This window comes from Glandiceps talaboti, chromosome 9 (genome assembly GCF_964340395.1).
Source record: "Glandiceps talaboti chromosome 9, keGlaTala1.1, whole genome shotgun sequence".
NCBI lineage: Eukaryota > Metazoa > Hemichordata > Enteropneusta > Spengelidae > Glandiceps > Glandiceps talaboti.
This window is the reverse complement of record NC_135557.1, coordinates 21,889,577-21,913,452: the sequence shown is the minus strand read 5'-3', so window position 1 is coordinate 21,913,452 and position 23,876 is coordinate 21,889,577. Positions and strand designations below refer to the sequence as shown.

General features: G+C 36.0%; 2 protein-coding genes across 3 annotated transcripts; both read right to left on the bottom strand.

Annotated features, from left to right (window-relative positions):
* Positions 1 to 200: 200 nt before the first annotated feature.
* LOC144440277 (persulfide dioxygenase ETHE1, mitochondrial-like) lies at positions 201 to 7,817 on the bottom strand. Its single transcript, XM_078129625.1, has 7 exons — positions 7,659 to 7,817; positions 6,253 to 6,397; positions 2,269 to 2,414; positions 1,617 to 1,755; positions 1,272 to 1,361; positions 826 to 942; positions 201 to 441 (listed from the first exon to the last, which is right to left on the bottom strand). Exons 1-7 carry the CDS (start codon positions 7,815 to 7,817, stop codon positions 377 to 379), a joined length of 861 nt encoding a protein of 286 aa, XP_077985751.1. The 3' UTR covers positions 201 to 376.
* Positions 7,818 to 12,337: 4,520 nt separating this feature from the next.
* Positions 12,338 to 21,588, bottom strand: LOC144440176 (transforming growth factor beta regulator 1-like). 2 transcript variants are annotated; one of them, XM_078129459.1, is made up of 11 exons: positions 21,386 to 21,588; positions 20,730 to 20,911; positions 19,715 to 19,778; positions 18,978 to 19,160; positions 18,361 to 18,522; positions 17,287 to 17,605; positions 16,681 to 16,770; positions 14,957 to 15,156; positions 14,202 to 14,299; positions 12,920 to 13,158; positions 12,338 to 12,709 (listed from the first exon to the last, which is right to left on the bottom strand). In XM_078129459.1, the coding sequence occupies exons 1-11, from the start codon at positions 21,473 to 21,475 to the stop codon at positions 12,468 to 12,470; spliced, it is 1,869 nt and encodes a 622-aa protein (XP_077985585.1). In that variant the 5' UTR covers positions 21,476 to 21,588; the 3' UTR covers positions 12,338 to 12,467. The 2 variants fall into 2 exon arrangements, with proteins under 2 accessions (XP_077985585.1, XP_077985586.1); XM_078129460.1 differs by lacking the exon at positions 18,978 to 19,160.
* Positions 21,589 to 23,876: the final 2,288 nt, after the last annotated feature.

Genomic DNA, 23,876 nt, shown 5'->3' with positions numbered 1-23,876 from the left:
TGATGTGTGAGGGCGCCGTCATGGAATACCTTACGGACTAGTAGCAATCTTGTATAAAATTGAACTTTAACTAATATTGCAATAAATTTGTAATATAAAATAGTGAACTTGGACCCTATCCCATCCCTCCCCCCAATTATATATTATGATAACAGTACATAAAACCAATTGTTAATTACAATAAATATTGTTATGGCGTCACTATATATTAAAATCATGGTTCATAATAATAGGTGCAGCTTTTTCATTTCAATACCATGACATTTTATTTGGTGTAAAGTACCTCCAACCCCATCTTGGTTGAAATCAACCCTACCCAAACCCCTTAACATCTTCTTTGTTAACTTTGCATCTCACCAAATGTATTCCAATATCTTCATGATTTTGTTTGTTCTGGCACCTCATAGAGTCCACACACCATGTTGGCAGGTAATGCTCTGTCTGCAATGTTACAATAATATGAAATAGAAACATGTATCACACAGTGAAAAGTAAGTTACCATATACGAATTGATATTGTTAAAAGAGTAGTTAACTTGTTAGGATTTTATATCCCATTTTAAGTTACCTTGAAGAGGCAGATTCTCCTATTTGTTTTACTACAATTTTCAGTATACTAAAAACTGAGAAGGCAGAAATGTGGTAATACTAAATAGACTTCTATGCATTTAGCATAGAAGTCTATTTAGGATTGCTGCAGAACAATTATTTTTATTTCCATGACAACACCAACACAAACAAACCATACACACTAATACTGCAAAATCTATGTAATAACTGAATGACACTTGTCAGGTGCATAGCACCCTCTATGGTGAAACTTACCAATAGCTTTAGGATATGGCAAGTTTAAATTTTTCATGATTTCCTTGAATTCGTCTTTTGATTTTGTTAATCTTGGATTATGTTTGAGCTCTTCTGCAACTGTAGTAACTGTTTGACCTAAAGGTAAACCACAAATAAAAACATTCAGTTATGTGTGACGAAAATGTTGCCATGGGTTACTCTGATAAGAATAGAGTAAAATTTTTCATTATTATCATGTGCTGGGTAAAACTTACCATTAAATTAATGTGCTGGGTAAAACTTACCATTATAATCATGTGCTGGGTAAAACTTACCATTATAATCATGTGCTGGGTAAAACTTACCATTATAATCATGTGCTGGGTAAAACTTACCATTATAATCATGTGCTGGGTAAAACTTACCCTTAAATTAATGTGCTGGGTAAAACTTACCATTATAATCATGTGCTGGGTAAAACTTACCATTATAATCATGTGCTGGGTATAGCAATGTTGAGGCTGGTAATGATAAAATCTTCCCATGTACGTTGTCATACAGTTGACCAGAATCACCTGATTCAAAGAGACAATAAATATAGAGTACATCATCTGATTTGATAAATTTTACATGCCGGTCTATTCAGATGTCATATTAGATGCTAGCAGATGTCATATTACCTTGTGTGCTTTTATATAGTAACTATCTCCCTTGGCTTTTAGCCTCAGAGAAATAGTGACGTCATGGTAACAGATGTCTACTTAAGTGTCCTTATAGAAAGGGAATAAATGTTTAGCAGATAATGTAGTAGGAATAAAAATTATGATTACCTTCTTGGAAATCAGTTCTTCCACATCCCCTTATTAACAATGCATCCCCAGTAAATGCAGCAACTGCTTTACCATTGTGATAGTACACATAGGACAAACATCCAGCTGTATGGCCAGGGGTCGATAATACTTTTAGTGACTGTAACAAAAGCAATTTACACCTATAAATGCACTAACTGCTACGTACACATATGTCAAACATCCAGCTGTATGGCCAGGGGTTGATAATACTTTTAGTGACTGTAACAAAAGCAATATACACCGATAAATGCACTAACTGCTAGGTACACATAGGTCAAACATCCAGCTGTATGGCCAGGGGGTTGATAACACTTTTAGTGACTGCAATAAAAGCAATATATACCTATAAATATAGTGACTGCTAAGTACACATGGGTCAAACATCCAGCTGTATGGCCAGGGGTCAATAATACTTTTAATTACAACAATAAGAACAACCAACCAACCAACCAACCAACCAATTAACCAACTAACCAACCAACTAACTAACCAACCAACCAACTAACTAACCAACCAACCAACTAACTAACCAACCAGCAAACTAACCAACTAACTAACCAACTAAATTCAACCAATTTAAATGTTATCTATCCCAATGTAATGGTACATCCACCATAGACTGTCAACTTACATGTTCTCCAAACATAATAGCATCTCCTTCTTTTACTTTGATGTCGGCATCAGCACCAGACACTTCAGCTATCACACTACGGCATGCTACACGTTTCTTGAGTTCTCCTGTTCCAGTCACGTGATCTGCATGGACATGTGTATTCACTGCAAGTCACAACATACAAACATAGAATTGATAGCAGATCTTCACTGCAAATCACAATATACATTACACAGAAGTGATAGCTGTGTGTGGAATTTAGTTATAACATGAATCTCATAGCCTTTGGCTGAGTAAACCAGTTACATATAATTAATTGCATTTTCTGTGAAGTGTCTGTACAGATATGTCATTTCACATCACCTGACGTGTTGGATTTAATGCAAAAGATATAATTGGATCAATATGAGTTGTTTATGTATCCATCCTCTCTCTGGATTTGTTGCTAAGTATCTATGCTTCAAAATACAGTTTGTTTGGCAGTGCTAGACATCTTGCACTTATCTGAGGCACATGTAGTCTTACCGTGTGCATTGTTGCCAAAGCATTTAGTTTTTCTGTTATGAGTTTACAGGATATTCAATTTTGGCAAAACATACTCGAAAATTATACAATTTACCTGGATTTCTCTCATATACACTATTGGTATACAATGTACTGAAAACTAAATTATTGTGGCTGTGATAAGAGGTCAAAGTTCACCTTGGGTGTCAGAAATCATAACTGCTGATATGCAGAGTTGACATGTAACATATCAGACTAGTACATTTATAAAAGGATGGCAAATGTCAAAACTAGAAAAACAAATATATACTAAATACATATCTCAGTGGAACCTTAAACAAAGCCGTGATTTAGGTGATTAAAATCTGATGAAGAAAGCTTCTTCAATGATACTTTATTTCTGTATAGATTGAATGACATAACTTTGTTCTACATACACCAATATTTGCTTTGATTACAAAATCAAGATATACCCTAGTCTATCAGCTAGCCCTCGGATGTTCTTCCGATAAAATACAACACACAGCCGAACAATGCTATCGAGGATGGAACATCCGAGGTTTAGCGAATGTCATCAGGATATAAATAACTGCCAATCAGAGAACCGTATTAGCGACAAGCACAAACAGAGGACAATAGCTAAATTTTCATGCATATTCATCTTAAGGAGGGGCTTGTAAAAATAACCACCAATGCGTTAACTAAAATGTGTGAATGACAACGTCTACACACTCATCAAACACAATTACCATAAACTGATAAGACATAGTAATGACATAAATGTGTTTGTTAACACCTGCATGCAGAGATTGAATATATTAAAGTATATATATGCATATATGGCCCAACCCACCGCTTATCGTAATCTCAATGGAATGTCCGGTCTGAAAATGACATTCGCTAGACTGTTCGGGCAAGCCCTCACATGCGAACTTCGTTCGCTTATAGTTATAGCATCGAAAGAAAGCCCGAACGTCTAGCAGCAAGACTAGATATACCCCCCCCTCCCCCCACCTCTATGTAAGCTTGTAAAAAAGAGATTGATTCCTTTAAGTGTGAGCTTAAAAACAAAACATGTATGCTTGGCATCTTGCAACCTTACAGGCTTGCTGTAAGCATGTGACAATTGTTGGACTAGCCCATAGCCTTGTTGTCAATGGTCTTACTTTCTCTACCATTGTATGGTTTTTATAGCTAGACATAATGTATGTAGTACAACCAACCAACCATTACAAGTCAGGCTATTACTGAAACTCTATATCTTTATTGCAGAGCTATCTTGTTCTCTACTTGTAGAGAACCTAATAGGGAACTTGCAATCCAAACTGAGCATGCTCAGACACAAAGGACTATGGGATTATCTAAGGTTATCGTAATACCTAATCTGGAGCTACTGATAAAGTTAACCTCCCACAATAGTCAGGGTGACTATGAATTGATCATTCCTGGTTATAAACAATGTAACAATATTGTTTACAATGCTAAATGATTAGTATTTATTATCACATTTCCCATGATGCAACATTCAACATGGCGGGTTTGTAAGTTCCCTATTGTCACAATTTCTTGCAGCTTGTAAGCTTGTAGCAGGTATGGGGGTAATAACTGTAAAGCACTTTGAGCACGGAGTGGGAAAGCGCTATATAAGAAACCAACATTATTATTATTATTATTATTATTATGGAACTTATACATGTAGCTTGTTGCCAGCTTACAGCTTTCATGCACGTAGTCTGGCCTATATTTTCACTCAGTTGACAGACATTTGCCAAATGTACAACAAAACCTGTTAAAATCTTAATTTGTAATATACTAGACTAAGGATTACAAACAGTTACAAACTGTCAACATGTAATAAATAATGACTAGACTCCACTTAAAGTTAAACCAGCTGTACACAAAGTGACAACAAACTGCGTTGGGATTTATGACATGGTTTGACCCTACTTAGTATGTTACTATTAATACAAAACAGAACTGACATAATTCATCATGATTTCGGATTTTTGATATACAAATATTTTTATCAGAGTTATGAGGTGCGCACGTGATGCAGTGCATGTGTCACCTGTACTAGAAATTTGGCAAAGTCCTTGGGCAAGCTTTGAACCATGACTGTGCCTCTGTCATTTCAACACAGCTGTATAAGATAGCGGTTGCAATGTGAATGCTTTAATCCTGTGCACTTATAAAGGCTGCAATGGATTGTATGCTCCCCAGGGAGTTGAGGAAGTAAAGGGCTTATTCTGCTACAGATCTGTGCCAGGATAACAATTGGTAAAGCGCTTTGAGCACAGTGGGAAATCTCTATATGAAACCAACATTATCATTATTATGATAAATTGGTATAATATATTGACACTATAATACATGTATTTAGTACATTCCCGTTGGTCCCCACCAGGCCTAGCTCATCGCTATCTGATTCGATTTGAAACCAAAACCCTGAGTAGTCTTCAATCCATATCAGTTAATTGGACTTCAATACAAATTAACCACCAGTGGCTAATCAAAGTAATATCAATCAAAGCTAGTGAGTTTGGAGTGGCTTTGATGCAGATTAAAATGATCTGGATCAGTTTAATCCATCTTCAAAATAAACGAGGTTGGGACAGTGCTAGAGTGAATTTGCTACCTCAAACTTTGGTGTACATTGTACAATACATGTACATGTACAGTTGTGTTATTATTTAGACATCTCCTATAACAGCTACATCAGCATGAACTCCAGGCTAGTTTAAATAAAACCTATACACATATATTAATAAAATAACAAAGCTTTACATGTAGCACACACTATCTATAACTAGACTATACTATTAGCTAGGACTTTTAAGATTGTAAGAGGAGGAATTTGGACTCTCTGACAAAGAGCTTAAATGCAGTATTTGTATTTAGATATGCATACATAGTGACTACAGATGCTGAAAAATACTTATGCATGCTGACTATAGTCACTTCCTGCATATCCTAGTCTCTGTCACCCAGATTCTCACCACTGGGGCTCTCCTATGAGGCACCTAAATTGTTGCAGTTGGATGTGAAGTATTCTCCATCATACACTGTGCTCCCAGAGATACATTTGTATATCTGGCATGGAGTAGTTGGAATGTCATTCCCCCAATACTCTTGTCAGGGTTCTCTCAGAGAAGAGCTCCCAGGGATGAGAGTCTTAGTAACCAAGACCACGCATATCCAGACTTATCAGTCTGACAAAAATGCACCACATAATCACACCGAGTGAAGTCCTTTGGAGCCACAAGCTTAACTAGTTCTTAGGAACTAATTTTGCAGCCCTAGCCAGAAATTTAATTTGTAATTCTATGCACTACATGTACTTCTGGTTCATTTGACTTATAATTTTTGATATTTTAATTTTTTGTAGAAGTTTTGAGTATTTTACAAGCTCGTAATTCCTGGCAATAAAGTTATTATTAGGTTTATTACTATTTTATATATCTATCTGTTTGTTGCTATAGACAGTATTTATATACTTACGTGCATACACTAATTTCAGCCCTAAGTCTTGCACTAGCTGAACATCTCTCTTTGCTAATTCAAATACAGGATCAATCAAAATGGCTTCCTTCTTTTCTGTATCAGCTAACAGATATGTGTATGTATAGGACTGCTGGTCAAATAACTGAAATAGAACATGGTGAGAAATATTTCATTTATAGGACTGCTGGTCAAATAACTGAAATAGAACATGGTGGGAAATATTTCATTTATAGGACTGCTGGTGAACTAACAAATATAATATGGTGGAGGATATTTCATTCATAGGTCTGCTGGTGAAATAACTGAAATAGAACATGGTGGGAGATATTTTATTTATAGGACTGCTGGTCAAATAACTGAAATAGAACATGGTGGGAGATATTTCATTTATAGGACTGCTGGTGAACTAATTGAAATAGAACATGGTGGGAGATATTTCATTTATTGGACTGCTGGTGAAATAATTGAAATAGAACATGGTGGGAGATATTTTATTTATAGGACTGCTGGTGAAATATGAAACAGTTGAGAATGCAAGATTGATAGGCACTATTATATTTATTGGATACATTTTTTTATTGTTTGGATCAGGCTCAAGGCCCATATAAAAAAAATTAATAAAACAATCAATAAAAATAACTATTTTTTTTTAATATCATCTGTGATACAGCTGAGTTAGTTAGTCAGTTAGATTATTTGTTTGTTTCTTTCAGCTTCTTACTGTCAAGTCCTTGCTATACTGTATAGGCAAACAGATAAACACAGTTACTAATTAGCTTACACGTCCAGCTGTATACCCACTGACGTCATGCTAACACTACAGTGTGATTGGTGTAGACGGACAGCGCCTACTATTTTTAGTCATGTGACTTGCAGTGTCCTGGAATCAGTGCATTGTCCGTAAATCAAGTAAATATCACATTGCACTAAATATGGTCAACACTGGTAGTTGCACAACTTAAAGTGGTGGATATCTGTAGATTACATAACATTGTGATTATAGGGTAATACTCGAAGTATAAATAGCCTTGGTCGCCAAAACTGACACTATGAGATCCGCAAAGAAGGGAAATGAAAAAAAAAGCAATAACAAAAAACTTTTACGAGCAAACCGATTTGCTAGCTGAAGACAAACGTAATTCTGGAATTACCACCCATCCCAATCACTATATCATATGATTTATGAAAGTAACACCCGGTGTCAATACAATGGTCATGATATTGATAACAATAATGTGCCCCATACTCATGTACTACTACTAGGTTTGTATCCCCCCCCCCCCCCCCCACACACACATATCATAATCGGACGCAAAGAACACGATAAAAACTGTTACTTCAAACACAGATAAGTATATTGGCGGAGGAGAGGCTGGCGTCTTATAAAATCAAAACAGACGTACCTGCCGAAACAGTAAATTATCCGGTAATGACGTTGACAAACATCGGCTGAATTCAGATATTCCGACGACGGGGGGTGTTTTACACAGTAATTTCAACTTGAAAGTTTCTCTGGCCAGCCGATAACCCGACTGGGAGATACATCGTGCTAGAATACTCATACTTGCAGTGGTAATCACTGGCGTTGTGTTCTTGGATACTGGTATAGGTACGTTGTGTGTATGTGTGATAATTTGTATGATGGTTGGCTCGTCTCGTCGTCGCTACTCTGCAGATCTGCAGAAACGTGCAGTGCTACATGTATTATGTCAGCACACTCTTGGGTCAAAGGTCAAATCATATTCCCATCATGCTATGCGTGCTGTACTGGTGTCATGTAAACTGGTGCAGGGGGGGGGGGGGGGAGGGCAAGGGCAGTTTTGCGCGAATGTCTAGTAAGTTACGTTGTTTCATTGCTCTCAAATTTATCAAATGACATATAAGAGAACTAGAATGGTGCATTGTTCTTGGGATAATTAATTGTTGTTACTTTAGAACCATTATACATTTCATAACGGTGCCACGGTACGCGGTACCTATATAGTACCTGCCATGGCTTTTTTTCTATACAATTTTACAAAGTCAAGTAAGTTATCTTTAAATTTTGTATTTTAGGTAGATCTTTTATCTTATTATATATACACCTTTGTTTTCCACATATGGTCTCTGTATGTGTTATTTGGTTTCTTCTCATCAGATGTACAGCCATTGCAGATTGGAAGAACAGTTTTATATTGTCTTTATCAGTTGATGCCAGTTTCCGCCGCATCCACTGTTTCTTGTGATCATGAGACTTCACAATTTACGCGATTTTACTACATTTTTTTTCGTTAAGGTCGGCATGGAAAACTAGGCGGGGTCGAGTAACTGGAACCAACATTTTTTTATTAGGCAACTATTCAATGCTCTGGTGCATTTTCAAAGACCTTCTAAGCGTAAAGGTTGATGAGATATTTCAGATAAATTTTGTTTTACCTACCCACTCATTAATTAATTAATTAATTGATTGATTGATTGATTGATTGATTAATTAATTAATTAATTCGTTTGTCTGTTCCGATACTTCGTTCGTTTATTCCTTCCTCCCTCCCGGATCGATCCCCCTCCCTTAATTTTTTTCATTCTTACTTGGTAATTCATTCAATTACACGTATTGTACCGGTCATAATGGTTATTCTAGTTCGTAAAACTACAAGTTTGGCAAAACAAGAACATACTGTTTGTAATGTTGGTTGGGTTTTATCAGGTTATGTTTGATATCAAAAGAATTTTTAATTATTGTCAGCTCGCTTCTAGTTTCCCCACCCGACATGATTTTGGCATCATAAACTGCACACAAACACATACAGTTTACTATGCAATATTTTGATCACATAAACTGCACACAAACACATACAGTTAGGGACCGGACAGAATTTACGGCAGGGGGGGGGGGGCTGGGGAGAAATTGGGGGGGGCATGAAAAAAATGGGAGGCTTGAAGGGGGGCCATGAAAATTCTCATGGTTTGAAAGGGGGGTCCGCGAAATATTTTGTCATTGAAAAAAATTAATATGTTAGAAAATTTAGCAATGCATGAGATAGCACTTGATATCGCCTTTAATATTGAATGTCTACACTTTCATTTATGTATTAAAATGGAAGTGTGTACGTTTGTATGTACCTATTTAGTGAAGCATAAAAACACTACTCAAGATTAATTTACATTTACATGTGTATTGGTAATGCATTTGGTGTAGGAAAGTGAAAGCTATATTTGTCAGACCTCAGTGTGCATAAAATCCTTAGTTTGCTAGCACTTCATGACATCACAAATGTCTGACATTAGATAGTTATTGTGTTATGAGTATAAATAGATATTTGAATACACTATGTAGGTGATGTGATGTCCTTAGATACTCCCCACAAATGTCCCCACTACAGTTTTTTCACAAATCACGCATGTGAATGTGTGTTTACTCTGTGTCTGTGTTTCTGTGTATGTATCAGTGAATGACCACCACATCAAATGCCATGGTATTAAGTGATGACTACTTATGGTGTCTAGTTGGGAAATAAACAAGATTATACATGTGTATGATTACATGTATGGTCAAAATGTTTTATTTTGTTTTGTTTTCTAAAAAACTTCCTCTACAACTACTAAGTTGTTTGGGCTGAAATAGTAACATAATAGTAGTACCAAAAGAAATATTACAGTTGTGCTACAGTAACAAAAAAATGTGTACTCTTTTTAGTTATTGTAGGTGGCAGGATATTGTGCACTTTTTTTCTTTTTTTCTTTCTTTCTTTTTTTTTTTGGGGGGGGGGCCATGAAATTTTTATACATTTGAGGGGGGGGGGCTGTGAAATTTTTATACCTTTGAAAGGGGGGTTGTGAAATTTTGGTCACAGTGGATGGGGGGGGCAAGGAAAAAAACCAAGTCAGAGATAATTTCTCCCCCCCCCCCCCCCCCCCCCCCCCCACGCGCCGTAAATTCTGTCCGGTCCCTTAATATTAGGCAATATTTTGGTCTCATAAACTGCACACAAACACATACAATTTACTAGGCAATATTTTGGTCCCATAAACTGCACACAAACGCATACAGTTTACTAGGCAATATTTTGACTGAAAAATTGTGGTGTTGTAGACATAGGTGATATACAATGTAAATGTCATCGCACTTTGCCAAGTTCCAAAACATTTTTGTAGCTGTGAGATTAGGTGACACTGCAATGTCCCAATATGATCCTGTGTCTAGATGTGACCTCACTCATCAGTTACAAACAAATTAATGGTTGCCATGACATGGCTAAAGAAGCTGAAACTGATGCATGTGATGTGAAGACCACAGCGAGGTTACACGAGGTCAACTTTTAACCTCAAACACAGTCACCTTTACCCATAAAATCAAATTTGCCCTACATACATGTACAGTGTTACTTTATAGACATACGTGGTACACGTCCTTTTATTTTTACTACAAGTATACATATACACAGTACAGATACCATAGTGTTGGGGGGGGGGAGAGAGAGAAGAGAGAGAGAGAGAGAGAGAGAGAGAGAGAGAGAGAGAGAGAGAGAGAGAGAGAGAGAGAGAGAGAGAGAGAGAGAGAGAGAGAGAGAGAGAGAGAGAGAGAGAGAGAGAGAGAGAGAGAGAGAACGAACAACAAAAAGGTAATTTATAGCCGATTGAATTCTACATACAACTCCAGGTCAACTATCGGCCAACACTTTGGTATAGGTACATGTCAGCGAACCAATATTTATGTAGGTAACTGGACCATGTTCCTGAAATACATCCAGTGTCTTGTGGGGAATGTTAACCCAAAACAACTGATAGCAACTGATAACTTGGGTGATACTGCCATGCACACAATTTATACATGTACAACACACGACCAACTATACATTATGAAATTCTATCGTAACATAAAATTGTTATCACATAACTATTGTTCAATAAATTGTGATGTTTTATTTACCTTTGAATTAATTCTGACATTTTATGTGGGGAGTTACAATACAGCTGACCAGAGTTTTGAATTCAGCTATCTATGAAAGTACCTAGTAAAATAACAAAGAATTGGTTTGTGTGTCGTTAGGGGTTATCAATAGTTCAACACATCACACACATAACAGTGTCCACTTGTGTAGCGATATCACTAATTATACCACACACACAAGTCAGAATGTTGTCTTTGAATAGAAAATATGGATTATACATACCCTTGTCATTTTTACATTTCAACAATCTGTTTCTGTGTCACTGGTTCTGTGGTATTCAAAATATGAGTCAAAACGTTCTAAATTGACATTACTTTTCTCGATTTTTCATAAATTATACTTGAGGAGGTATAATTATATTATTCTCTAATATTTTTCTTTGTTCAGCCAGAAATACTCGTCACCAAAGGGTTTTGTCACTAATCATCTTACAACTCATAGTGACAAGGCCCCTTAGGTCACTCATATTTTCCTTGACTGAACAAAGAAAAATATTGGTCAATAATATCTAAATGTACACATGAAGTGTTGGTCATCATACTGTTAATTGGTGACGTCATTTACTACAAACTTGAGATATATTCCCACTACAAAAATGTTGCAGTTTACTCTCTTCAACTAGTTCGCAAAGATGAATTTATGCTAAATGCCAGACTGGTACATTGAGTTTATGTACAAGAAGGCATTTTAGTCACTATTTATTTTTACTAATTACCAGACTGGTACATTGTGTTCATGTACAAGAAGGCATTTTAGTCACTATTTATTTTTTACTAATTACCAGACTGGTACATTGTATTCATGTACAAGAAGGCATTTTAGTCACTACTTATTTTTGTGTTTTTCGTTTTCCAGTAAAATATGCGAAAAACAAGACTTAAATGAAAATGTCCAGGTGTAGAGTACATTGATTGGTTGGCATCAGGACCAATAATGATGTCATAGATATTTGTGTTGATGTCATCAAATGTTCAAAACATAGCACATGGTTACATTATTGATGAAAGTACATATTGTAGTTTAATTAATAAGATTGATGTTTTGAAAAATTGATGGCTTGCCATTATATTGTTGAACTTGTTGGCAGTGATGTTGTTGTAAGTCCAAAACCAATAAACACAGTTTAAAAAAGAGTGTTTTGAGAAGTAGCTTTGTGATGTCATGATCACTTTTAATGATGTCATCAATATTGTCAGTGATGTCATAGAAAGTGTTGGTGACTCGGTGATGTCATTTTAAGTTCACACTTTGCATACTGTCACATTTAAACACACAATTTAATTATTCTCTTGATGTATTTGATGACAACTGGCTTGGTGATGACATCATAAGTTCTGGTGATGTCATAAGACTGGTTGGTGACATAATAGATACTGGTGGTGATGTCATCAAACTTTGTGGTGATGTCATTTGAGTTGACGATATTGAGGCTGGCATGCCTGTAGTTAGGAGAGTTCTAAGACTGCTGGCACTTCCCTCTAGAGCAGCAAGTTGACTTTGAACATACAATTCTCTTTCTCTTTCTGTACAATTATGAAAAGTATAAAATATTATTGTTAATTAATAATTCAACATCAAAAGCATAGAAGTCAATTTGAATATGACATTCACAAATAAGCTTGACTTAAAACTTAATTTAAAAAATCTCATTTTTAAAAGTCTGGTTGCCAATTTAAATATAGTGGGTTTATTCCTAAAATATATTCAGTAACACAAGTATTCTAGTGTCTCACCTAAACCAATATTTTTTGTTTTCACAAATGCATCAAAACTAATTGTGTTATCATTTTCACTCATACTGGCAATCATATCGTCTCTTTCCGTTGGTTTACATGGCTCAAACTTTTTCCATTTATATTCAGTACACTTCCTTGCTCCTGGACAACTCTGGATCAGGTTTTGAATGGTTGGATGGGAAAACCCAAAAAATTCCGGCCCTGATCCTTGGTCTGTTGCTAGTAAGTCTCTACCTCTGTGAAGTCAATAAAAATCACAATTTGATAATAAAAATAACAACTTGATAAGAACCATTGTGTTTAGATGAAGTGTAAGCAGTCTGGATATATCACATGATACAGTAAAATTTAAGTGGCACAAGCTGAGCTTTTAATCTTTTCACTCAAGTGAAAATAGTTAAATAAAACCACATTCCAGTATAATGTTGATGTTTGTCTTCTATAACATTACAATTGTCTTCTGGCATTGCTAGAACAGTTGACTGCATAGTAGGAATTTCCTGAACATTTTTTTGATATTATAAATTACATCATCGGATTGTTTATGAGCTATATCTTAATACAAGGTTTGAGTTCTGTCAATTTCAAGTGGTGCATTAGTAAGTACAATAATGTGAGTACCTTTTAAATATGTAGTAAAAATCGCCAAATCATGTATACACTCAGCTTGTGAAAAAACAAAACATGCATGAACACTTCTATCTTGACAAAGAAATAAAAATTGGACCTATTGCAGATAACAAGACGCATCATGTGCTTCCCAATACAACACCGTGTATTCTGAAATGCATATGGAACTTATAAATCAGTCCGTATGAATAGATGTAAAATCCGACGTTTCGATTAAATATTCTTTTTCAAAGGAAATATCGGCGAGATACAGAAATTTTAGGTTAACACCTGAACATATCATACCATGCATTCTGTTCTATATGTATAAATGGTTTTACTTTGCATGTGCTCAAAGGATGGCTGTCACCTGACCATACCTGAATTGATTAGGAAAATGGTTTCTGTCATTGATGGCGTTTAGTCCCTTTCATTCCTAGAGACGACATTGGAATAAATAGAAACTTGATTGTAAGAACATTTTCTAAAATTTAAGAATATTACTTCAATGGGAAGTAATATTTCTTGAATTCTGGTCTAAAATAAAGTTGATCTTTTTCCAAAAATTACAGAGAAACAAGAATTTTTGTTCAAAAATTTTGGCGGGAAAGTTTCTAGTCCTGAAAGGGTTATTCTCTGAAATCAGTCACAATTAATGATCACTACTTACAATGATAAGTTAATAGCTTTAAGAAGTCTCTTGTGGCATTCTGTGGCAGAAGAACATATTATGGGATGGTCTGGACCATCTTCAGGATCAATCTCAAACTACAGAAAAAAGGTAAAATATTGTTACCATGGCAATATTCATTGTGTAAATAAATGATATGTGGCTGCGAACTGGTTTCTGGATTTATTATTGTATACAAACAATGGCAAGACAAGTAATGTGACACTATAAAATAGTCTATGGAGTGGAAAGTTACTAAAGTCGCACACGAAGTTTGTGATGATGTCAAGTACATACATCTAAATATCTGAAATGCTGTCATATATATATATATATATATATATATATATATATATATATATATATATATATATATATATATATATATATATATATATATATATATATATATAAACATGACATGTATGTAAAATACACAGACACACAGACACACACACGCAGGGCCAGACACACACAGACAGATAGGCAGACAGAGACAGACAGACCGACAGACAAACAGACAACAGAACTGGAAGTCAGTCAGACAGACAGACAGAGACAGACAGAAACAGACAGAAATCAGAACTGGGAATCAGTCAGTCAGACAGACAGAGACAGACAGACAGAACTGGAAATATCAATGAGTATCTTGACTTTCTTTTCCTTATTTTCCAGTTTCCTCCTTGTAGTCTGATTCCCTTATCCAATACTTATATATTTATTTTCAAAACAGGTAAATACTTGGGACTACCTACCTTTGGTCTGATTCCATTATCCAATATTTTACAAGTATACAGACATTTCTGACTTGGGTTGTTAAAACTGGCAAACACTCTTGTACTACAGAATCCTACGGGAAAGATGTAGTCCTCGTCATGGAAACCAGCTTTGGCTTGGATATCACCAAGACTATGAACAGTAAGACCCCCTAGGACGATGGGAAATATAGGTTTTCCTGGAAAGGGATGTAGACAAGATGGTTGTAAATAAGAATTAGGTGATCATACTGGTTTGAAACGGAGAGAAATAAAAAAAATAGTGTGTTTCCGATAAGCTAACCGACCCTAGTTTAAGCTGCTGAACCTAAATATTTTTACATGAAAAAAAGGTAAAATTATGACAATTTACTTCTATTTCCCTGTAGATTTTCTTGCCAAAGTATCTTTGGTTACTTTTTTTAAAAATGACATTGCAGACAGAAACGATGTCATTTCAGCCTATAACAGTACAGTCTACATATTATGTTTGTCTACTTCTGAATCACATAATTGTCTTCATTTACTTCTTTTACACCTCATTAACTAAGACAGAAGTATTGTGACCAACGAGTATCTTGTCTTTGGGTTACAGTAATTATTAAAAAAAGGGTCTAGTGATATAATTATTATCAATTTGTGGGGTCTTGTGGTATAGTTGACACTAACCTGTGGGGTCTAGTGGTATAGTTGTACTAACCTGTGGGGTCTAGTGGTATAGTTGTCACTAACCTGTGGGGTCTAGTGGTATATTTGACACTAACCTGTGGGGTCTAGTGGTATAGTTGTCACTAACCTGTGGGGTCTAGTGGTATATTTGACACTAACCTGTGGGGTCTAGTGGTATATTTGACACTAACCTGTGGGGTCTAGTGGTATAGTTATCACTTACCTGTGGGGTCTAGTGGTATAGTTGTCACTAACCTGTGGGGTCTAGTGGTATAGTTGATACTAACCTATGGGGTCTAGTGGTATATTTGACACTAACCTGTGGGGTCTAGTGGTATAGTTGTCACTAACCTGTGGGGTCTAGTGGCATATTTGACACTAACCTGTGGGGTCTAGTGGTATAGTTGATACTAACCTGTGGGGTCTAGTGGTATAGTTGTTACTAACCTGTGGGGTCTAGTGGTATAGTTGTCACTAACCTGTGGGGTCTAGTGGTATAGTTGTCACTAACCTGAGGGGTCTAGTGGTATAGTTGTTACTAACCTGTAGGGTCTAGTGGTATAGTTGTTACTAACCTGTAGGGTCTAGTGGTATAGTTGTTACTAACCTGTGGGGTCTAGTGGTATAGTTGTTACTAACCTGTAGGGTCTAGTGGTATAGTTGTTACTAACCTGTAGGGTCTAGTGGTATAGTTGTTACTAACCTGTGGGGTCTAGTGGTATAGTTGTCACTAACCTGTGGGGTCTAGTGGTATAGTTGTTACTAACCTGTGGGGTCTAGTGGTATAGTTGACACTAACCTGTGGGGTCTAGTGGTATAGTTGACACTAACCTGTGGGGTCTAGTGGTATAGTTGATACTAACCTGTGGGGTCTAGTGGTATAGTTGTTACTAACCTGTGGGGTCTAGTGGTATAGTTGTTACTAACCTGTGGGGTCTAGTGGTAAAGTTGCTACTAACCTGTGGGGTCTAGTGGTATAGTTTTCACTAACCTGTGGGGTCTAGTGGTATAGTTGTTACTAACCTGTAGGGTCTAGTGGTATAGTTGTTACTAACCTGTAGGGTCTAGTGGTATAGTTGTCACTAACTTCTTTACATCTGTCGGTTTCTTTCTTTTTGTTCTGGATTTATTCTTTGATGACATTTCTGAAGATTCAAAAGAAAATGAGTGGAAATGAAAAGTGAGAAGAATTACTATTATCATTTTTCTGATTCTTAGTCTCTCAATTTTTATTTCTATAAATTAATTGGATGGACAGACAAAAAGTGCAATACTGATAATCCAGCCTTTGGTTTACTAAAATAGATGCAAACTAAATCTATTGTTCTTCAATGTGGTAGATTACACAAGTGGGTGATAGCCGTTCATCTGTTATGCAATTCTAATCACCCTGTAATCAAGATAGTGTAAACATTCGAAGTCCCAAAACAACACTGCAGAAAGTTCATGGAACTCTAAATAAACTACTTTTTCTGAGATGTCTCCCTACTGAGAATATAATTAAATCAACATCGATTCAATACTTTATCGCTGTTGTATCAACATATTCTGATAATACTTAATAGTTTTACTTTGTGTCTATTTTTTGTGGTAAACCGATGTCTCAATTATCAGAGTAATAAATAAGTTTCATAAAATTAGTATGGCAATAACAAGTATACCTGTTTTGACATCTTTCTTTTGTTTACTTCTGTCTTTTTTATCTCCACTTCTGTCTTTATGTTTTGACCCACTCCCACCTGACCCACCACTACTTCCTTGTGTATTCAGTGTATGGGCTGAACTAGCCTCTCCTAGGCCCCCGAACATGGCTGACTGTGGTGTTGACATCCCAGAATGCTGTGCTGTATTTGATAGTGAGGCAACATCACTGAGAGTTTGGTACTGAAATAATCTTTTGAGGAGGAATTTTCTTTCCTCTTTTGTCTTGGTCAGTTTTTCTTGTGTCTTTGCTACTTCATCACATATAGCTGCATTCTCCTATAAAATAAATCAAGTCAATAACACTTTGTCAAATCAATGGATTCCTATAAATTGTTTGCAATGGTCAGAACTAGTCATGGCGGATTCTTTGCAAGTGCAACTTTCCTGACTTGGTGAGCCAGCAAGTCGGGTGTCATAAAAATTATTTGCATCTCTAAAGCTATTTGCAATGTCACTGATAATGGGTCAGTAAAACTGATAACAACTGATATGACATTAGGGGCTTCACACTTAGATATTGAGCTTAGCTTTGCCTGATGTGTTATGTAAATATAGTGCTTTATCACATTTGTAAATATTGCCAACAAAGATTATTCAGTGATAAGAAAGATAAGAAACCCCACTTCCTTAGCTAATGGCTTGATTCTGTAATGGTAATGTCACTGGGTGTGTACTTTCATTTGCCTGTGTGAAATACCAATGTCTATGTGTGTATAATGTGATAATTATAAAGTATATTAGAATATAACCAAGTCGGTTTTCAGTAGTTTCTTTTAAGTTTTATGAATAATCTATTTAAAGATATGGGAACTGGTCTGATCAGCTGATGCATCTCGTTATTGTGTCTCTATCGGTTGCATGGATTGAAAGATTCACTATTGTCGCTGCTCAACTTTGCTGTCGATTACAACCCAACAGAAATGTGGAGTTTAAAGAACGATGAATCTTTCTGTCTATTGGTTGCTAAATACACCGACATCTACAAACTTAAAGTTCTGTGTGGCGTGGCGAAAATAAATCCATGAACTTACAAAAATCATAGACTTCACAATCTTTCTCAGTTTCTTGTACTTTTGTCGATATCGTTCATTTTGATTGGCTCTGTCTTCTGCAGTAGAATATCTTCTCTTTATCCCATGGGATAGTTCCATTTGGACTCTAGAGGGCGCCACATAGTGTTTTTCATTGGGTGCCTGTGATCAATAAAACCAAACTATGAACTTTAACTTTTAATGTTATCTACATGTCAACTAGCAAAATAATATATTATGACAACAATCTGAACAAACATAATTCTCATGGTACTGCATGGTACTACAACTACCACTAGTACCAGTGTATCAGGGTTGTCGGTGGCAGAGTGGTTAAACCACTTGCCTCTTACCACTGCCGCGGTCCAGGGTTCAAACCCATTCAGGGTTTGATTAAATTTACTACGCTGTAAGTAAGAAGACTGTCATTCAGTTTGACTATACTGAACAATGCAGGTTTCCCCTGAGTACTTCAGTTTCCTCCTGCATTAACACTGAACCCATGAGGGATGGCCCTTGACTTTTTGGGAGATAAGTGTTTACATACTTAAAGAACTATCCAGTACAATAAAGATTATTAAAGTTGATTGTTGGTACATGTAGAATGTTTTTCTTACCAACAGTGCAAAAACTCCAAATCTTCCATCAATTCTTTTAAACCTCCTACTTCCTTTTTGTGTCTCTCTGTATAACACAGCTTCTAAACTTGACTTGGCATTAGATTGGACATAACCTCTCTCCAAAATCGTCTTTTTGATTTCCTTGATGTGCAGAGGTTGTCCAGCTTCTTCTAATACTTGCTGGAATGGAATGCAAATATCAAATGTATCTGAATGAGTGCTATGCCCAAATAAGGTCAACATTCTATACAATTGATACAATGTATCTATCTCTTCAGATTGCACACACTTATGTCAAAATATGGTCCTTACTCTATGATATATGGATATCCAAATATGGTCAATATTATGAACCAATAAAGTCCACAAACATCTAAATATAATCAACATTTTATGCTAATAATAGAGATACACTGTACCCAAATATGGTCACTTATTACCACTCTTGGGTGATTCAAAAAGAGATGCCAAATATGGTTAATTAATTATACTGAGAAATTCAGAAAGACATGCCCAAATATGGGCAATTAATTATACTACTGAGAAGTTCAGCAAGAGATGCCCAAATATGGTCAATTAATTATACATGTACTATTGAGAAATTCAGCAAGATGCCCAAATATAGTCAATTAATTATACTACTCACAAATTCAATAACAGATGTCCAAATATGGTCAGAATGTAAATCCTTCCATGGATTACATGTAAGATCAATAATTTATGATGTTACATACCTGTGCTGCATCTAGCCATGTCATTCCACCTTTATCACTGGCACTGTCTGCCCCAGATGACTCCCTGTGTACAAAAAGCAAATATGAGAATTGTTACTGTACCACCATATTTTCAAACAAGATTATATTGCTCAAACCCAAAACACCTACCTGTGTCTACAACGTTATATTTGTAACAGTGCACTGAACACAAGGCCCAACTATTTTGGGAGTAACCATATTTTAGTTCATGGATGGCACATCACTGGGAAATCAGTTGTGACCATTCTTCTAAACTTTGCCTTAAAAGACTCCAGGTACAAAATTTCTAAACAAATTTTTTTTTTTCTGAGATATTGTGTGGCTACAAAAATAACTGATATAATGCAGTGCCCACATGACTGTATTTTGTGTTGGTTAAAAGTGAAGTATTACAGAACGAGATTTATTATCATAATTAAGTTACAAATCATATCACATCCCCAAAGAAGACCTAAGACTCAGGTTGGAAGCTAAGAATTATTCAAATATTTGTGCAGTAGTTACACAAATTTCAGACTTATCATTTTCTCACTTGTCACAAGTTGTCAGGTAGTTAACAGAAAAAATCTAATCTAATCTAATCTAATTTTCTTATATAACGCATTCCATATAACTATCACGATGCGTTTTACAAAGCACAGGAAAAAGAGTACAAAAAAATCAAGCTAAAGTCTTATTGAAGAAATAGGTCTTAACTTAAGACCTGATTTAAATGCCTGGAATGTAGTGACACTCTGCAGATACGATGGCAGAGCATTCCACAAGTGTGGGGCACAAATTGAGAATGCTCTGTCACCATAATAAGCAGTATTGCTGAGTGGTTGGTGTAAGTAAATTTCGTTCTGTGAGTTACTGCGTAAAGCATGGCTGGAGCTACGGCGGGTAGGTAACTACAACCATATATGGAGGTATTGGAGTGATGTTTTCCATGTGGTTTATTCCCACTAAAAACTATTCTTGAAATAGATTTCCTGGTGCATATACTGGTACTAACCCTTGATCCATGTGTTCTGACATCTGCATTCCTGGTAGACTAGTCACACTATCCAGTACTGGGAATAACGCTGTGTGTCCGACATCGCTATGGTGATCCAGGGTTGGTGACAGTGTAGGGAAGGTAGATGTTGATATATGTGGTGGTGATAACGTATGGGCATCAGGTGATATTGGTGGACCCTGTAATTGGTATAGACAATATTATGAATACATACATGTATACCGATGTACGCTTACCTCAATATGATAGATAATAATGCAGGGTTAGGTTAGGCAAGAATCATTAACAATGGGCAAGCTAGGGAGTTCGGGTTAGGGATGGGAATTGTAGACTCCCTAACATAGCCCTTCAATGGGTGGACACTTAGAATGGCTCATGTATAGGTGGTATATATAATTTACTGAACAATACGCTTATTCGCACTTTTGTCTAATGTCGTGAACTCGCGTCATGCGGTATCACTCAAAACCAAAGCCCGTAAACATTAGACGGTCGATTTGATACTGGTGCTGCTGAAAACGGTGTACAGGACTCAACACTGATATTGTCCCCAAGGAAAGGGGGATTCTTAGACTTGAGTCCCGACTAACTCCGTTTACCAGCAAGACTATCAATTTGATACAAATTCAAACATTAACATTAGTCATGATTACCTGTGAAAGCATTAACTTAGAACTCTGCAAGATTGTTTCTTCTTGACCGCGAAGTAGACTTTGATCACTTTGGGAAGAATGGGAACTCATTGTCTGACGTTCTTGGTCACCGTCACCACTTTCAAAACTCCCAGTGTGTCTGGATAAAAGCCTGGTTGGCGAAGTAAAGGAAAACGATCCGTCCTGAGTGTGAGGATGCCGACGGTCCTCCATCTTTGATGTCGTCACAGGGATATTCCCTCTCATTGTTTGAACGCTTGGTGGCGCTCGAATCAAGCTGGCCCGTGATCCTGATCCAGTGTCCACATCCTGTATCCCAGCCGGTACATTACAACCACAGGGGTACGTATTATTAATAAGTTTGTTGTTTTCCTTAGGAAAATATTACTCGAATTCTGCAGATAAAATTTACAAATACAACTAGGGAAAATATGTTGAAGTATTAGACAACATTTTTATATTTTGAGTCTGTAGACAAGAATTCTAACAAATACTTCTTGTCTCTATGACTGCAACCTATTAATCAATCCAAATAAAATCTGATGTGGAGAAAGCGATTAAATTTCTTATTTACTACTATTTCCTTCGTTTATTGTCTTTTTTACTTCGTTTTTTTTTCTTCTAAGAGTGATCATGGGAAGGCGGTGTTCCCTCCCAGAAAAACAACGGAAAAAACTTATAAATGAAAGAAATATAACTAAATAAATAAATTGAGTTGTATGATCACCACGTCACATTTCAATGAGATTGCCTACTAATAAACAGCCAAAGCAGTTTCGTGCCTTCATATTCTATTCATTTATGTATTTGATTATATTGTGATTTAAAATTAAATGAAGATTTAGCAAGAGGATTGTTGAATGTTGCATCATTATGACAGTTGGCAAATTTAATACAGATTATGTGTTTGAGAGAGAGAGAGAGAGAGAGAGAGAGAGAGAGAGAGAGAGAGAGAGAGAGAGAGAGAGAGAGAGAGAGAGAGAGAGAGAGAGAGAGAGAGAGAGAGAGAGAGAGAGAGAGAGAGAGAGAGAGAGAGAGAGGGGGGGGGGGGGTTTACTGGTGTACATACATACAGTAACTGTAGATATCTGACATTCATCCATAACACAAGCAAAGACATACATACATACATATTATGATTGTTTATTACAAATAAAACCCTGCCACCATTTACTGCTTACAAAATGTTATAAAATATAAAAACGGAAATATGGTAAAAATATTGCACAATTAAGATATTATGATATTATCTATACTTAATACTATGAGATATATTCCCTTGAATAGTTTTCTGTATTGATCTGAGATGAAAGACACCATAGTTTGTGAACAATTGAAACCATCATGAGTAAAAAAAAATGGAAATGCTATACAGATTATCATTATTTTAATTTCATACTGGCTGAACTGTAAAAATGATACATCAATCATTGTCTGTACTCCATCCAGGAGTAATTACATCACAGTAGAAATGGTGTTGTCTTGGTGTTACCCACCTTCTTGTTCTAGACCCTCTAGCATGAAGTGCAATAGTAATATGGTATTGCAGGTACTGAGAATAAGTCAACCTTCTTGTTCTACTTTGACCCACTAGGATGTGGCAAAATGCTAATATGCTATTGCCAAGTACTGAAAATTCAAACAGAAGTTTTCCCAAGTACGGAGAATGAGAATTCAAACTGCAGTTTCCCCGTTGTTACAGTCTTGATATATAATATTGATATGCTTAACACTAAACAAACCAGTTGATATACAGTGATAAGTTCATGGTCTATGTTCATTATAAGCTAGCTATCACCAGTTTGGAGGAGTTCACAGGTCTCTGAAAAAACCTGAGGGTAAACCTACATTTTGTACAATTTGAAATTGACTTGACCATTAGAGTGTCAATAATATGAACTCTTTTACACCCATATTGTTGATTGCTTCATATACATTTATACTGCCTTCAGATTGGGATCAATCAAATGGCAATGTTTAACCCTCACTTCTTGAATCTGGGGCATCCTTACACAGTGCTCCTTCAATTAAAGGGCACAAGCTGAGTTTATATGTTTTGGGGATGTAATTTTTATTTGCATATATTAATTAGTACCCACAGTATTCTACTTAGGGCAAATAAAAAAAGTTGTTTGATTCTGATTACCCGACCCCCACCTAGTTTTTCACACTGACCCTTATTTTTTTTTTATGTATTCGAGAAAAATAATAATAAAATCGCGAAAATCGTGAAGCCTCGCAAGAAATGGTGAGTGCGGAAACTGACATAAACTTAAAAAGACAATATAAAACTGTAATGACTGTACATCTGATGATAGGAAACCAAAAGCACAGAGTCCATGTGGTAAAAACAGAAACACATAACTATCTGAACTAGACACCCTTATGTGAAAAAAATGTATAAAAAAAATAAATAAATAAACCTACCATATTCCAAAATTGAGCATAATTGGAACCACACAATTTTTTTTATTAAACCTAAATAAGTTAC

What these genes read in the sequence shown, in the direction of transcription:
- LOC144440277 (XM_078129625.1), bottom strand. Translation starts at nt 7,817, where the DNA reads ATGAGTATTCTAGCACGATGTATCTCCCAGTCGGGTTATCGGCTGGCC. An exon ending in CTATTATGTTTGGAGAACAT is followed by an intron (nt 1,756 to 2,268) that starts GTAAGTTGACAG and finishes CTTTTGTTACAG; the next exon opens with TCACTAAAAGTATTATCGAC. An exon ending in GCCATATCCTAAAGCTATTG is followed by an intron (nt 442 to 825) that starts GTAAGTTTCACC and finishes GTAACATTGCAG; the next exon opens with ACAGAGCATTACCTGCCAAC.
- LOC144440176 (XM_078129459.1), bottom strand. Translation starts at nt 21,475, where the DNA reads ATGAGTTCCCATTCTTCCCAAAGTGATCAAAGTCTACTTCGCGGTCAA. An exon ending in CTAAGTTAATGCTTTCACAG is followed by an intron (nt 20,912 to 21,385) that starts GTAATCATGACT and finishes TACCAATTACAG; the next exon opens with GGTCCACCAATATCACCTGA. An exon ending in CATGGCTAGATGCAGCACAG is followed by an intron (nt 19,161 to 19,714) that starts GTATGTAACATC and finishes ATTCCATTCCAG; the next exon opens with CAAGTATTAGAAGAAGCTGG.